General features: G+C 34.4%; 1 protein-coding gene across 2 annotated transcripts in view; it reads right to left on the reverse strand.

Annotated features, from left to right (window-relative positions):
* Positions 1-1,890: 1,890 nt before the first annotated feature.
* Positions 1,891-16,827, reverse strand: part of LOC129941270 (S1 RNA-binding domain-containing protein 1) — a 32,311-nt gene continuing 17,374 nt past the window's right edge. For both annotated transcript variants that reach the window (XM_056049857.1, XM_056049858.1), the window contains 7 exons: positions 9,544-9,743; positions 9,284-9,473; positions 9,098-9,232; positions 8,941-9,036; positions 2,952-3,081; positions 2,759-2,888; positions 1,891-2,676 (listed from right to left, as the gene is read on the reverse strand). In XM_056049857.1, the coding sequence (XP_055905832.1) occupies positions 2,492-2,676; positions 2,759-2,888; positions 2,952-3,081; positions 8,941-9,036; positions 9,098-9,232; positions 9,284-9,473; positions 9,544-9,743 (1,066 nt within the window). In that variant the 3' untranslated portion in view covers positions 1,891-2,491. The remainder of the gene's footprint in view (positions 2,677-2,758; positions 2,889-2,951; positions 3,082-8,940; positions 9,037-9,097; positions 9,233-9,283; positions 9,474-9,543; positions 9,744-16,827) is intronic.

Here is a 16,827-nt window from a genome sequence, read left to right on the forward strand (position 1 = left end):
AGGGTACTGTCATCAGTGAAACAATTTAGTAGATTAGAAATTTCAGACAAAAGATCAATTTAAAAAATAATAAAGATTGTTGGAGACAAAACGGAGCCCTGGGGCACACCAACGTTTATTCTGTGGATTTCAGATTTGAACTCGTCCAATACTACTTGAATTGAACGTTCCGAAAGGTAATTTCTAACGCAACACTTAAGTCTTTCTTTCTCTTACTTTAAGTTACCATATAATAATTTTAAACAATAAATTTCATTTCGAAGTCCTCTGTACTTATAGTTCAAGTCCCAACCTCATGTAGCCTATATGTTAAGTGATTTTGTCCCTCTATTCAAGACATATAATTTTTAATTAGGTAACATTAAAATCTCTAACCATATAAGCTAAATTGACTCAACGTTCGCATTTATGGTTTGTTTAGGTTAAAGTGGCTGTTCATAATGGAATCGGTCAAACTTATTTCAGTTTAATGGTCCATATGATACTACATGAATCTTGAGACTTCCTCCTAAGCTCAATGGAACCAGTTTTAGTCCCTTACGAAACGTGAGAGACTGATTATGCTGATATGATTAATATCGTTTAGATCGTTAAAGAAGAATTCGAATGCGTGTTTGAGTCAGGGCGTGTACACAGAAGGTGAAGAACTGGGGTGGAATCGGGTAAGGTGATTTGTGATAGGTGACAGTCACCAGCGCTGACTGGTCAGCTCCAATGGGCCAAAGTACCTACTGTTTGTGAGGTTATTTCTTTGACCTTAAAACAAATGGAGAGGAAATTGTGCCCACTTACAATCAAATTTAATCAATGGGCTTCAGAAGCAACAAAAATGTTCTTCTACGAAAATATCAAATTCCTGGAGCCATGATTTTGTTTCTTAGTAAAAATAAACTAATTTTATTACTTGTTTTTTATTTTATTATTTGTTTCCTAGTAATCGGCTGCATTGATGGGAGTCATATTATGATTCTCCGCCCTTCGGAAAATGAGCATATGTATATCAATAGAAAAGAAAGACATAGTGTGCGGGAGTGCTCAAGACAGCTTTGTATGGAGACAGAGTGATTAACGAGAATAGTTAAATGCTGACTATTGTCCAGGCAGAACATCATCGTAGCTACTTGGTACATCAAAACTTATAATTACATAATAATCCGGATAGCTTCAGATCGGTTTTTGAATACTACCACTGCAATTCTAACAAACGTCAGTGAATTTCTTTTAAAGTGATACCAAATTCTAAACAAAATTTCGTGATCACCTTACACAGACGCAAAAATTAGTTTGATCACTTTTTATGATCACAAAGGTGACAATCAAAAATCACCTTAGCCGATTCCACCCCAGGTATTTAACATCGTCCGAGAATTTTGATTGGATTTCTTTAATATTGGAGGGTTGACAAATGGAATTTGTATCTCCTCGAAAATGATACTAAATCGGTTTGTGGGCTTAACACCCACTACACACTGATCAGTATGAGTCTGTCTAAGGCATTTTGTAAGAGTTCTTTTAAGGTGTTAAGATGGTTTCCAGTAACTTCTATATCAACGTCTTCCGCATAGGCGATCACCCTGAAACCGTCCGCATCCAGACTAGTTAGAATTTCATTCACCACTAGGTTCCAAAGGAGAGGGGATAGAACACCACCTTGAGTTTCTCAGTTTTGAGTAAATTATTCTCCTAGTCAGCATTAAATGAATTAACTCCCCAAGCGAACTCTCTACGTTTAGAGATGTTAGTGTGTTAGATGTGTCCACGTTGTTAAAAGCACCTTCGCCTATATGACCCGTTTTAATTTGTGAGTAAAGCTTAACTAATCAAAACTTTATTAAGGATGGTCTGAAACAATTCTTAGCAAAGTTATGCCCAAATGAAATTATAAAAACATTGCTTTTTAAATAAGCACATTTTATTTAACTTATTAAATTAATACATAAAATCTATAGACTATAAAAATCTAAACTTAATATTTTTGTAGAAATACAAAAAGAAAACCTTTAAATATAAATTCCATACATGCCATTTTTACATAAATAATGTTTCTACATGGAACATAACAGACTTCTACCGAAAGGTGGACATAAATTACAGAATAAAAGAAAATAGAAATGTTTGTTATTTAACACCATGATTTTCCAAATACAAATATATTAGAACAAAAATTGTATAACTATTGCTCTACGCTTGTTTTTGAAATTTGTATTATTTTATAATTTAAAATATTGAAAAAATTAGAAATGTTAACAATAACCTGAATTCAAAACGGTTAAAATAATGAATATCAAAATTCTGTTTTTCCAGCATCTTTAGCCATTTTTTCATAAGATTTAGAACTTCTTTAACTGTGGTAGAAATACACAAAACGAAATAGGTTTTTGATTTTTAATTTAGTTCATATCAAAGTCGCTTCATTTGTCTTAAATTAAAATCTTATTATTAGCACAGCACATGTCGATAGCATTAACAGTACTCTAAAATAAAAACCCAATTAAATCAATTCATCCAGTCTCAATGCGATTCTCCTTCTTCCTTTGTCAATATCAATAACAGACGTATTCACACGATCTCCAAGATTCAAGACAATTCCATTCATTTTACTGGTATGAATTAATCCATCACATTCAATGCCAATATCAACGAAAGCACCAAAATGTGTGATGTTAGTAACAGCTCCTGGAAAAAAAAGAAACAAACAATCATCAAGTATTCAGTAAACAAAGAAAATAGAAAACAAATTTGAAAAGAAAGTCATTACCTGTGACTATTTCTCCAATAAACAGATCTTCCATTCTAGTTATACCCTGTTTGAAAAGTGGCTTCTTATCGAAATCCGATCGATAATCTTGGAAAAGTTGCCTTTGAAGTGCCTCCAGCACGACTTGTAACTAAAAACCAAATAAACTTTATATTTTCCCCAAATTCAATAAGAATACAATTTTAAATATTACTCTCTCGATTGGAATGCCAAAATCTTTGGCCAAAGATTCGTGAGACTGTGAATTGGAATAACTTTTTATTTTAAAAATAAACTCCGACTCGCCAATGTTTTTCAAATGAAGTCCACATTTTGTAATGATTCTAAAAACAAGAAAATTCAACTTTTAGTATAAAAAGAAATTGAAAAGAAAAACAGATTATACATAGCAACACTTAACACTAGAACTCTTCTATCAACTGAAAAACTTATAGAATTATAAAATGCCCTTGATAAGATAAATTGGGATAAAGTTGGCTTAGCTGAGGTAAGTAGTATTACCCGTGGCATGATGGTAGTGCGATGGACTGTAATGGACTTGGGACCAAGTCCCTTGTTAGTGACGAAGGTTGAGCTTCAGCTTATCTTCAATTCAATAAAAAACAAAAAGTCAGCAGGTGTCGATGGTATATCCAACGTTGTACTAAGACATTTACCAATGGAGGCAATTGACATTTACACCACACTTTTTAACAATGGACTGAATAATGCATATTATCCAATGCATTGGAAGACCGGTATGGTTCATCCTCTCCCGAAAAAGGGAAAGGACAACTCTAACCCGTCAAATCTTCGGTCGATAAGTCTTCTTCCGAGCATCAGCAAAGTTTTCTAAAAAATCATTAATAGGTCTCTGATTAAGTGGACAACAAAATAATTCCGGATAAACAGTTCGCGTTCAAGGCGGGTCATGACACAATTCATGCTGCGTCTAAACTTGTTTCCGATATCCAATGGAATAAATAAAAACAACAATGCACAGGTGCTGTTCTGGTTGATTTGGAAAAGGCCTTTGACACCGTATGGTTAGAGGGTTTTTACCTAAAACTGAGCAGGCTTGGCATAAGCAAGCCATTGTTGTATATACTTTATGATATGCTTAACGGTAGAAAGTTTGTTGTCAAAAGTGGCAATGTAACTTCTACCACAACATTCTCAATTAAAAATGGTGATTTGCAGCGTAATTTCGACAAGATTCAGCGATATTGCGACGACTGGAAACTGAAAATAAATGTCCAGAAGTCGGAGACAATTCTGTTCCGGACTCCGTTGGCTAGGGCCACGAGGGATACGTGTAAGAATTGGCGAATAGCGAGCAAAAGTGTAGTGAAGTACCTCGGTATCTGGTTAGATCAGTATTTATATTTAGACAGACATATAAATGCTGCTCTGACCAGAGCCAGAGGAGCCTTCACTCTAACGAAACGGCTGTTTTTTAGCAGTCGGCTTGACCCCAGAGTGAAGGTAATTTGCTACATGGCCCTCATACGGCCGATGATCGTTTATGGTTGTCCTGTGTGGTTCAACGTTGCCCCTTCCCAGATGGAGAAGTTTCGGGTGTTCGAGCGGCAGTGTTTACGAAGCTGCACTGGCTTATACCGAACATCTTCTTATGTGCATTACTATTCCAACGAGGTCCTATATAACGGGGCTCGAATCAACAGAATTGACAATTTCGTGATAAAACTCGTCCGAGGTCACATTGCAAGAGCTATGTCTTTGACCAACAATTTAATTTTCGGGGCGTTCTATCCGAACGACGAGTATTTTGAAAGTGCACGCTTGAGCGGCTTTATTCCACCAGAGGCATTCCTCTTTTTAGACAGATGCGGTTTGATACATGATAGATTGGCAGTTTCGCTAATCTACCAAGTCAGACGACGAACCGTGAATAGGCGACTCCTGTACAATCGGGACGTCATGGCACAAGGCGGAGCAGAGCTCCTTCGGTTCAGTAGGGCTGTATCAGAACGGGACCGAACTGATAGGGTAAATCAGGAGAACCAGTTTTGGTGGCTTCAATCGGCACTTGATAGTGGGTAGTCGGGATGGGGTTCAAAGACTTGGTCGGCTTACATACTTGTTTAATAGTGTTAGGGTTTAGTTTTAAGTAGAATAGGCATGGTGGCAAGAAATAGAAAAAAAAAATACAAAAAAAAACAAAAAAAATAAAAAAAAAATAAAAAAAAAACCATGGAATAAAAAAAATTAAAAAAAGGGACAACAAAATATGAAAAACAAAAATGTTAGATAGTTAGATTTGCTGCTGTGGTTCTTCTAGTTTCAAGTAGTTTATAGGTAGAATAGATAGTTTAAGTTAGTTTTAAGTTTTATTTAAGGACCTAATTTTAAGTAGTTTGTAAGTAAAAATAAAAAAGGATATTAGTTTTTTTCAAAGTTTCTAGTAAAAACAAAAATAAATAAAATTTAAATGAAGTAAAATAGATCTTAGTGTTAGATCTTAGATTTTTAGTGTTATAGTTTAACTTAGAGTGTCCGTGTGGGATCATTTATTTAGTTGTAAGTTATGGATACTTAGGCTAGTTTTATGAATTTTTGTTTAGCTTTAAGATAGGTTTAAGAATGAATTAATAAAAATGAATTAAAAAAAAAAGTGCGACGGACTGTCATGCAAGAGGTCTTGGGTTCGATCCCTGCCTGGCATATGTACATAATACAAATATACGCACCAACTAATACATAATAAAGTCAGCTATTGCACATTTTACATCAGACCTTCGCCTTAATGAAAGAGGAAGTCGACTTATTCAATTCATTTGGCAACAAAAAATAACAGTTGGAAATTCTCTACTAAAGAAAAAGCCACAAAATTAATGCTCCTGGATTTCTTCAGGTCAAAAAGACAAAAATGAAATATATTTTATTCTTTGCAATACAAAATCTATCTTTAAAGATTTCTCACTTTTAAATAAATTCGAGTTTGAGTTAGACTGCCGAATAATACGCTCTGAATGAACAATTAACCATAAAACCATACAGCTTTACAAATCCACACAAAAAACAATAAGCAAATCAGTTTGTATAGAGACTCTAAAAACCTATAAGACTGATCCGAAACAACGATACCATATTATATCATCAGCAGGCCAATCTACACAAATAGCGTATAATAAAATGGAAAGAATTATCAAGGACTCAGCAGATAGATACATTCTAACTGCGACGTGTCAAAAACCTTTAAAAATTAGCGTACTGAATCTGAATCTTATAACACTTCCAGAGCAACTCAGAAAGAAGACAAACTTAAATGAACAAGAAAAATATGACCTAAAGTTCCTTTGAAAAATAATGGCAAGAAGATTACATTACACATTACTCAGCACATAAATGTACAGAGCAGAGAATACAGCACCTTGAGCGACTAGACTATGTAAGGTGATAACAACACAAGACATTAATACAAGACAGAAGGACAGAAAAGAAAGAACAACAGATAGAAAGAACACATGACAACAGCACGCGGTAGGTTTTGAGACTGTCCACCATCTGTCTACTAACCACGCTCACTGATGCTTGATTTCAGTGATCGATGGGAACCGAAGCTAAAAACACAATCCAGGACTTAAAAAATATGAAAGGAAAAACATCAACGAAATAGGTACGAGCTTTTACAGCTATTTATATTCAAAACAATCATGTGATAGCGAATATACAGTAATATTCAACAACAAAGAAATAATGAAGTATTTCAAAACTTCTTAAAAGTAAAATCGAAAAAGCGATACATAGTTTGAAAAATGATAAATTCTGAAGCTCGGATAGTTTTATTTGTCTAACTGGTTGGCAGATATTTTCAACCACGTTTTGGTCACACAGGAATTCACAACCCAGTGGACAGAATATGAGATAATTGTGATACACAAAAAAGGAAAAATGACGATATTAAATGGAAACAATTCTAGAATGTCGATCATCTTCTTGATTTAAATATTTATTATTTATACAAAACAAGAAAATATATATTCGATTCAATAATGTTTCCAGTTTTACAGTTTTAACCTACGGATGCCAAACATGGCAGATTTATAAAAATGCTGAAACCAAGCTCAGATCGTGTCAAAGAGCAATGTAAAGAGTAGTTTTAAATGTTCGCTTCTACCAACCAATCAATCATACATCCTTAAGAATGCAAATTAGTTTTGAAGATGTTCGATATATGTATAATTCGAAAACTTAAATGGTAATGGGCTGGTAACATCATGCGTCTTTCTGATGACCATTGGATGAAGCCGCTACGGAATGGTTACCACTAGAAGGAAGGAAAAATGTAAGAGGACAACTTTAACACTGGAAAGATGATATTCGGGATTCATGAAAAAGATGGAAGATCTTTTGTGGCTTATACTTAAACATTCTAATATTAAAAGAAACTAAAAAACGTAACTATATTATTAACTTTTTGTTTCCTAGTATTTATGCACATACCCCTGTAATGAATTAATGAGTGAATAAAGATTAAAATGATAAAATAATGAATAAGACTACAAAAAGGCTTTTGATTCAATCCCACATGAATGGTTGCTACAAATACTACGGATATATAAAGTACGCCCAAGAATTGTGTTCTCGGTGAGATAATGAAAAACTGGGAGGTAAACCTGCGGCTAGGAAAGAGGGAAATTACTACCATCGATATAGTCAGAGGAACATTCCAGGGTGATTCCTTTTCGTCGCTGTGGTTCTTTATTGCGCTCAACCCACTATCAACAATGCTTAAAGGCTCAAACCTTGGCTACAAACTTACTCCATCAGAAAACCAAAAAATCTCGCACCTTCTTTTCATGGACGACCTGAAATTATGTGCTGAAAGCCGATACAAACCCCAATCTATCATACAAACCACTAAAATATTTAGCGAAGACATAAACATGGCCTTGGGCCATGAAAAATGCGCCCTACTGAAAATTTACAAAGGCATTGCAGCCTCATTAGAAGGACCATATCAAGGAGTAAAAGTGATGAAAAACGAAGACGGCTATAAGTATCTTGGAATATCGCTAAACATACATATAGACAACACCCAATTAAAGGCCGAATTTATAGAAAAATCAGAAAAAAAGCTGACCAAAGTACTGAACACCAAGCTGTCAGCTAGGAATTTGATGGAAAGTATTAATTCTTGGGCAATACGTACGCTAAGCTACTCATTCGGCATCCTTAAATGGTCGAATACTGACCTGCATAAACTGGGTAGGATGACGAAAAGACTACTTACCAAATTGCGAAGCCTACATCACAACACGTCGGTCAATTGAGTATACCTCTTAAGAAAGGAAGGTGGTAGAGCCATACTCTACATCTTTAAAATGTGCAGAACGCAAAAAATGAGAAAAAAACTACTTTCCACACCTGAAGAAATATTATCGAGCGAGAGACTGCGCTCTAGATGATAAGTTCACGCCCCTCAACCTGAAAAACACAGTGGAGGAAATAATATTAGAGCCCGACCAAACCGAACAAGAAGCGTACCTTGGCAAGAGTCTCCAAAGGAAGTTCCCGAAAGCACTATGTGAGGAGCACATTGACAAGACCAGGTCCCTAAAATGGCTTACAGATGGCTTCCTATTCCTATAAACTGAAGGATGTGCAATTGCAATACAAGACAATAATAAAAACCAGAAACTACGAAAAGCACTGCCTCGGAGTAGAAGTGACAGATAGATGCAAAAAATGCGGTAAGCCGGGTGAAACTATTGGACACATAATAGCCGGGTGCCCTGTGCTAGCTAACTCCACGTACCCAGCTAGACACAACCAGTTAGCCAAAATCATCCACCAACAACCGGCGAAAAAATATGGACTGATAGAAAATAAAGTACCATTCTACAAATATCAACCAGTAGCAGCAGTAGAATCGGGTGATGCTGATGGACCGAACAGTTGACTTCAATCGGCCAGATATCCTGGTGATAGACATCGCAGTTCCATTGACCACTAACATCCACATAACCGAAGTAGAAATGATAACGAAATATGAAAACTGGAAAGGGTTAAAATCTATCCAATTGTGATATCCGCTGAAGGATTAATATCTCACAACCTAAGAAAACCTCAATAAATAACTAAAATAATAACCAAATAAGTTTGTCCAGCTGAGAAAGTGCAATAACTCGATAACAATAATAATAATAAAAAGAAAAGAAAAAACAAGTTTAAATTACTTTTTTGCAACTGAGTAACTTTCTGGATGTACCCAAGTACAGTCTAACAAATTATCCACTTCACCTCCCAAGCTTTTTGGTTCAATGCGAATAAATCTACAAGAAAAATAATTTTATGAGTTTTCTTTTTATTTTAATTGTGATGCTTTCAAATTACCCAGCACATTGCACAAATGTCTTTTCTCCCACTGTCTTAACTTGAAGAAGATCCTTTCTGGTTCGAAAAGGTCCATTATCAAGACGATGTTGGATTATCTTCTCAGCACGTTTTTCTGTTAAGCCAGCAATATGCCTTCAAAATAAAAAAATAAGTAAATCATTTAATGAATTTTAAACAACTTACTTCAAAACACTTAAACTGGCTGTATTGATGTCAACTCCGACATAACTCACACATTCCGATACAACTTCATTTAGCGATTCCGAAAGAATTTTCTCATTTATATCATGTTGATACATTCCAACTCCAATGTGTCGTGGTTCAATTTTTACATATTCACTTAGGGGATCATTCAAACGACGTGCAATAGAAACTGAAAAGGTGAAAATCGAATTAAATATATGTAATTGGAAATAAGGAAATTCTGCTAAGAATAAATTTACCTGCACTTATAACATTCATATCAAGATCAGGGAACTCTTTTTTAGCAACTTCACTGCATGAGTAAATGGATGCACCTTGTTCTGAAACTATACTGTATCGTACGTATTCTGGATCAAGAATACCTTTTTCAAAAAGTTTTGTTAACCAAAATTCTGTTTCACGACAGGCAGTTCCATTTCCTAGGGCAATTATTTTACATCTAAAAAAGCAAAGTGATAATATTTAATTTGATTTTTGTTTTCCTAATCTACACAATATTAGAAAAACTTCCCTTGCAAAATATAATAACAATTTAGCCTGTAAAGAATTCCAATTCCAACATTCCCGAAATAAAAAATTAGCTTATGAACATGTTCATCAAGTTATGGTGTTTCCAGCCATTTCGGTAGGAATTACATAAATGTATTTGGTTGTTTCAATAAATGATTTTTTGATCCCAAGATTACGGTCAATGCAATAAGAGGCGAAATGAAAACTCTTAAGCTCTTACAAAAACTAAGAATAACTTGCAAATAGCTGCTTCCTTGGACTTAGAAGGCAATTGAGAAGTAAAGTCCTCTCTCGAGCATCTAAAGTCACGATCTATAAGACACTCATCATCCCGGTTTTCATTAATGGCGCTGAGGCCTGAACCCTATCAAAAAAAGATGTATCTTAGGATGCTTCGAGAGAACAATTCTTCTGGTAATTTTTGGTCCCGTCTGCACAGATGGAGAGTGGAGGAGAAGATACAACGACAAACTGTACAGCAACACTGACCTAGATAATAGAATTAAAATCCAACGATCTAGATGGCTGGGACATGTAGAGCGAATGGAGACCAACACTCCAGTCCGGAAGGTCTCGAATGGTATTAAATGTCATCTATTAGAATTAAATACTTCTATATCCGGTCCAGAATTTTCATAAACAATATTATCGATCATTATACAAGTCTTGGTGACAAACGCAAATGTTATACAAAAAGCAGGCACTCACGGTAAAGTTCGTAACTGCTTCTTAAACTTTAGCAATCTTCTAAAGCATCCTTTTAGCAAACAAAACGCGTTTTCCACAACGATTCTGATTCCAGAGTGAAACTTTTTTAACACTTCAGAATTTCAGAAAGTAGTAAGCTTATAGCAAGCGTCAAACTACGATCAGAGGCTCATCATAAGTGCATGTGTTAGTTGTTAGTAAAAAATAATACAAATATAGCCTAACACACGCACAAAATACAAAACATAATTAACATTTAACTATTACACAACAAAAAATAAAATGAGAACGTTTACGATAGTGGAGCACTGGTTCTAAACAATGATTTTAATCCCACATTATTTAAATTTAAATCTATCGATTAACAGTTTAAGTTATACAAAATGCTCATTCGACTTAAAGCTTCATTCTTTCCATGGTTAGTTCTACACAAGTCAATATGTATAGAATCAAATGTACGCAAGTGATGAGTTCCGCCTCGGTTATTCAAATGTACACAAGATAGCAAATAAGATGCATCAATTTTACTATTAATGAGTTGATGAAAAAATACTAAGTCATTATTAACACGCCTTTGATGGAGAGATTGCATTTGAAGAAGTAGAATACGATGTTCATAGGGAGGCAGATCATAGGGATCTTCCAAGGAAGACCTTTTAGGGCAAAGCGAATGAAATTATGTTGAATTGATTCAATATGTTTTCTATGAATTTCGTAATAGGGAGTCCATACCTGCGAAGCATATTCAAGATGAGGACGAACATGGCAATTATACAAAGAAAGGGTAACATAGGGATCATTGAACTCCTTTGCCCAGCGTTTTATAAAACCAAGCATAGAACTTGCCTTATTAACAATAACATTGATGTGATGTGTAAACTCTAAGTTGGAACAGAAATGTACACCTAAATCTTTAAATGTGGAGACACGACAGAGTTTTTGCTGTGATATACAGTAGTCAAATACGTTACTGATTAGTTTTTTAGTGAAAGTTATAGTCTGGCATTTTAAAGGGTTGAGTAAGAGGCTATTTTTCCCACACCAAAATGTGAAACTATCAATGTCGGCTTGTAAAAGAATACGATCATGGTTTGACTTTATTATTTTGAAAATCTTCATATCGTCAGCAAAAATAAGAAGTTCACTTGAGCGTAGACATGACGATACGTCGTTAATAGACAGGATGAACAGAAAAGGGCCAAGATGGCTTCCCTGGGGAACACCAGATTGAGCAACGAAAGGTTCAGAATGACAATTTCTAAATTTTACCTCGTAGGATCTGTTTTCAAGGTATGACTTAATCCAAGCTAAGAAAAATGGTGGAAAACCAAGAGCCTTAAGTTTCAATAAAATAATTTCGTGGCTTAGTTGGTCAAAAGCTTTAGAAAAGTCAGTGTATACACAGTCAACTTCATAACCTTGTTCTAAAGCGTTTGAACATATGTTTGAGAATGTGAGGAGATTAGTAACGGTTGATCTTTTTTTCACAAAACCATGTTGCTGTTCGCAAATGATATTTTTACTAAAATATGCTACGCTTTCACAAACAACTTTTTCAAATACTTTAGGAATGCAAGAAAGCTTTGCAATGGGCCTGTAGTTGCTTATATCCGACTTGTTACCTTTCTTGAAAATTGGTGTAAGAAATGACTTCTTCCATATACTGGGAAATTTGCCTGTTTTTAGGGAAAGTTTGAATAAAAACGTAAGGGGTTCAACTAAAACATTACTACACTTTTTTAGTACTGTCGGGGGAATACCATCAGGACCGGCTGAGCAGTCATCATTCAACGTAGATAAAAGATCAAGGACCGTACTCTGTAGTACAGGTATGTGGCTACAGCTAGTTTGCGAAAAAGTGTGATTATTATGAAAATATACTTCATCAACTTCTTGAGGGCTATTAACAAATGACTCACGGAAATTCGTCGCGAAAGCGTTACAGATATCAAAAGTTTTATCTAACGAAAGGTTCTTGTAATTGAAGATAACTGGAAAGCCATCTGATTTTTTCTTTGAGTTTACAAAATTCCAAAATTTTTTAGGATTCTCTTTCAAAGAGGTGCCCATATCAGTAACATAACAAGCATATAAATAATTAGAAAGAGATTTAAATTGGTTAAAGAGTTCAACATAAAAAGAGAAGTTGACTGGAGACAGAGTTTTGAGATACGTTTTCCATGCCTTATTTCTTTTGTTACGCAGTAAACGCAATTCTTTCGTGTACCAAGGATGGCTAAAGTTTGTATTTCTTGATTTCTTTATCGGTACATTTTTTTCAAAACAACAATTAAGGATCCTTATTAAAATTCTGTTTTGATTTCGTCAAATTCACATAATCTTTTAATGGCACTAGTTCGATGGTGAATATACAGAATCCCCAAGTATGAACTATACATTTATTTCGACGTGAGTCTTTAGACGTTATCGTAATAACTCAGACGATTCAAACGCCATTGGTGGCGGAATTCTTGTCGCTATCAACAATACTCTCACTAGTTACCTAATTGACGACTTTCGATCACCAGACATCGAAATACTATGTTTAAAAATTAAAATTGCAACAGGAAATTTATTAATTGTATCAGCATATATACCTCCAAGCTCCAAGAACGAGGTTTATGAAAAACTAAACAACTGTATAGAAAGTATTTATATACTTTTTTGAGACTGAAGACGAAGTATTGGTTGTTAGTGATTTTAATTTACCCAATCTCAATTGGATTCAAATTAATGACGATAACTTCTACGTTCTAATAAACGCGTCATCTTCAAATGAGTTTTTATTAACAGCTAGTATGTCTTCATGTGTGAAGAACCGTTTTGGAAAAAAACACTCGATCTTGTATTTTTCGCCGAAACCCTATGCTATGAAGCGGCTGTGATTTCTTCTGCTGTAAAAATTGTGGACAAAGATCCCCATCATCCTGCATTATACATAGCACTTAATTTTAACATGGCTTCACCTCATATGCTATGTAGTAACAACAAACTAGAATTCAAATTTGAAAACCTTTTCAACTTATTATGTATGATCAATTGTGTAACATTTTTTATGTAACTCTTCTTGACTGTTTCTACAAAACGATTCCATTTAAAAAGACTCAAAATAACTTGAGTGTTCCACCATGGTTAAAAACTTAAAAAACAAAAACATCAAAGCGTGGATAAAGTACAATCAAACAAGAACTGATGATGATTATAGAAAGTTTAACCACGTAAGCTTGAGATATTTGGATTCCACTCTAAGTTTCTCAGTTGGATTTCGTCATACCTCATAGGTAGGTCTCAAAAAGTTGTCATTGATATTTTCCTATCGAGGTCTATAGAATGCTCTTCTGTCCCCCAGGGCAGTCATTTGGGTCCTTTAATATTTTTATCAATGACATTACGTTAGCCATAAATCACTCCCAGTGTCTCCTATATGCCGATGATCTAGAATTATTTCTTGAGATAAAAAGTGTTGATGACTGCTATCGTGTTCAGTCCGATATAAATCGCGTGGTTGAATGGAAAATGTAATGTTATCTCTTTTTTTAAATCAAACACTCATATTGACTTTAAATACTTGATGGAGTCTAACACACACTCCCGTGTAGAAAATATCAAAGATCTTGGTATAATTCTTGATTTTACTTTTTCTTTTAAATGTCATGTTGACTATATAGTTGGTAGAGCGAATTCTCTTGTTGGTTTTACTAAACGAAATTGCGTTGATTTTTGAAATTCCAAAGGCGTTTCACAAAATTCATATTTTTCAAAATGAAATGGAGTTTTGTCCCCGATTATAAAGCCAGATGCCTATTGCTAGGAATTAAGTCCCTGGAATCGAGACGAAACATTCATTATAAATATAATGCTTGTGAGGGACGTGTTAGGCTATCATATTAGATGCCCTCCTTTACTTTATTTAATACCAATCTATGCACCATCAAAATTACTTCGCTTAAGGCATTTGCCTTTTGTCCGATACCATCGGACCTGCTTTGGTGGTAATGAGCCAATTTCTAGGGCTTAAAAACAGTTCAATGAAGTTTGTCAATTAATTGATTTAAGTTCTTCGAGAGATTCTTTTAAGGCTAGTCTTTTATTTATATTTACTTTTTAATAATGTTATATACATATATTAATATCTATTTTTATCATAATCTGTTAGCTGTAAGACTGCTTGTAGATGTTACATAAATAAATAAAATTGATTCGGAAAATTGAATTAAACCTTAAAAATAATCCTGATAGTTTTTGGAAATTCGTTAATCGTAAGATGAAAACATGTGGGTACCCTAACTTAATGACTGATTCGACATCAAATAGTAATGAGCCGAGAAAAATTGCGAACATGTTGGCAAACTACTTCAAAGATGCTTTTGTAGGTTATAATACTATTAGTTTTCCTAACACATCTACCACTGTTATAAATTTCTCACACTTAAATTCTATCAATTTCGTTAAAAGTGAATTAATGTCCTTAATAGTATCCTACAACTTGACGAATGATTTAGTCCTGGTCCCGACGCACGGTGTACCATCATCAATTTTAAAGAAATGTGCTGCGTATTTAGCACACCCGTTATGTGTTCTTTTCAACACGTCTTTAAGTAACTCGCTTTTTCCTTTTATCTAGAAGAGCTCCTTCATAATACCAGTACACAAAAAAGGTCCTAAAAACGAAATAATGAACTACCGACCTATTGCTAAACTATCTGTGATACCTAAACTATTTGGGTCAATCGTATGTAGCGTCTTTTTTTTTACTGTAGTTCAATTGTCTGTGATAAACAGCATGGTTTTTTTAAAAAGCGTTCAACTGTTACTAATCTGTTTAAATTTACGTCCTTTTGTTTAGATGTTTGTGAAAAACGTGAACAAGTAGATTGTATCTTTACTGATTTCAGCAAGGCCTTTTATAAATTGTGTCATAAAACATTACTTTTAAAACTATCACAGCAAGGTTTTAAGGACAGTTTCATAAACTGGATCTCCTCATAATTGCAAGATAGACGTTATAGTGTTAAATTTAGTAATGAGTGTTCAAGTTCGTTTGTTGTGAATTCTGGTGTCCCCCAGGGTAGTCACCTTGGTCCTATTCTATTTGTTTTATTTATAAATGATTTGGTTTTGAATATACAAAATTCGTCTGTCCTAATATATGCTGATGACATTAAAATTTAAAAAAAAATTAACTCTACTGTCTTCACTTGTAAGAAGACTTAATATTATTCAGGGAATCGTGCAGTAATAATTGTCTTGTTTTAAATGTTGACAAATGTAAAACCATGAGTTTTACACGCAAAATAGTTCCAATCGTTTTTAGTTATATGTTTTTGTTATATGATTCTTGTCCTTTAAGTAGAGTATATGTATTTTCTGACATGAGTGTTGTCTTAAATCCTATTCCTTCTTCAGTTCTGTTTTATTGTTGGAATAATAAACGGACAATTTTCATCACCATAGCCACTTAAATCAATTAATTGAAATCTATAATAAATTTTACGCTTTTAAGTATATATTAAGAATTGTTAACGTTAATATTTAACGAATTATAAAGAAATATAAAATATATGAGTGCAATTTATGGTCCCAATTATTTGTATACAATTTGACTTGAACTTCATGTATAGCAACTTCATTGACATATTCGTGTCGAAATTCAATTAGAAACGAAGCCATTCTTCGGACAATAATCCATGCGGAAGATTTCGAAACACCGTATAAATTTCGTAGCAGCCTATATGTCAATGAATGATGTATCAGATGAACATGTAAAAAGACTTCTTTATGTTCAACCTAGTTTTACCATCATACCATCATAGATTAAAGAAAACATAAAAGAAAGGGAAGGGTAAGCCTCAGTTGTCTTTTTTAACTGCAGCTGAATTAATGGAAGCAGATGGGACCAAAGCACAAATCAATTCTGGGCATGTACACTGCCATTGTAGTGCCCACATTGACATGCGCATGTTTGGTATGGTGGCCATCTATTGAAAAGGTCAATAATCTTAAAAATGTGGCAAACATTCACAGCATACTACCAGTGCCATGAGGACTACACCAACTGCAGCCTTAGATACATTCCTCTAGCTATCCTATCATGATATATTCTTGAAAGAATTAGCGCCAAAAGCGCACTAACACAGTGTAATAACTGGAAAAGGGTTTCTTCGGAAACATAATAAATACTATCGACATTGACCTAACTATTTGAAGTCCCACATATTTTTACCCAGTAGCCTTACAGAAAATCCTATAGAACCATTAAAACAAATCATGTATCGGTTTTTAAGGACGGGTCCAAAATGGAGGAA

Source organism: Eupeodes corollae, chromosome 1 (genome assembly GCF_945859685.1).
Source record: "Eupeodes corollae chromosome 1, idEupCoro1.1, whole genome shotgun sequence".
Classification (NCBI taxonomy): Eukaryota; Metazoa; Arthropoda; class Insecta; order Diptera; family Syrphidae; genus Eupeodes; species Eupeodes corollae.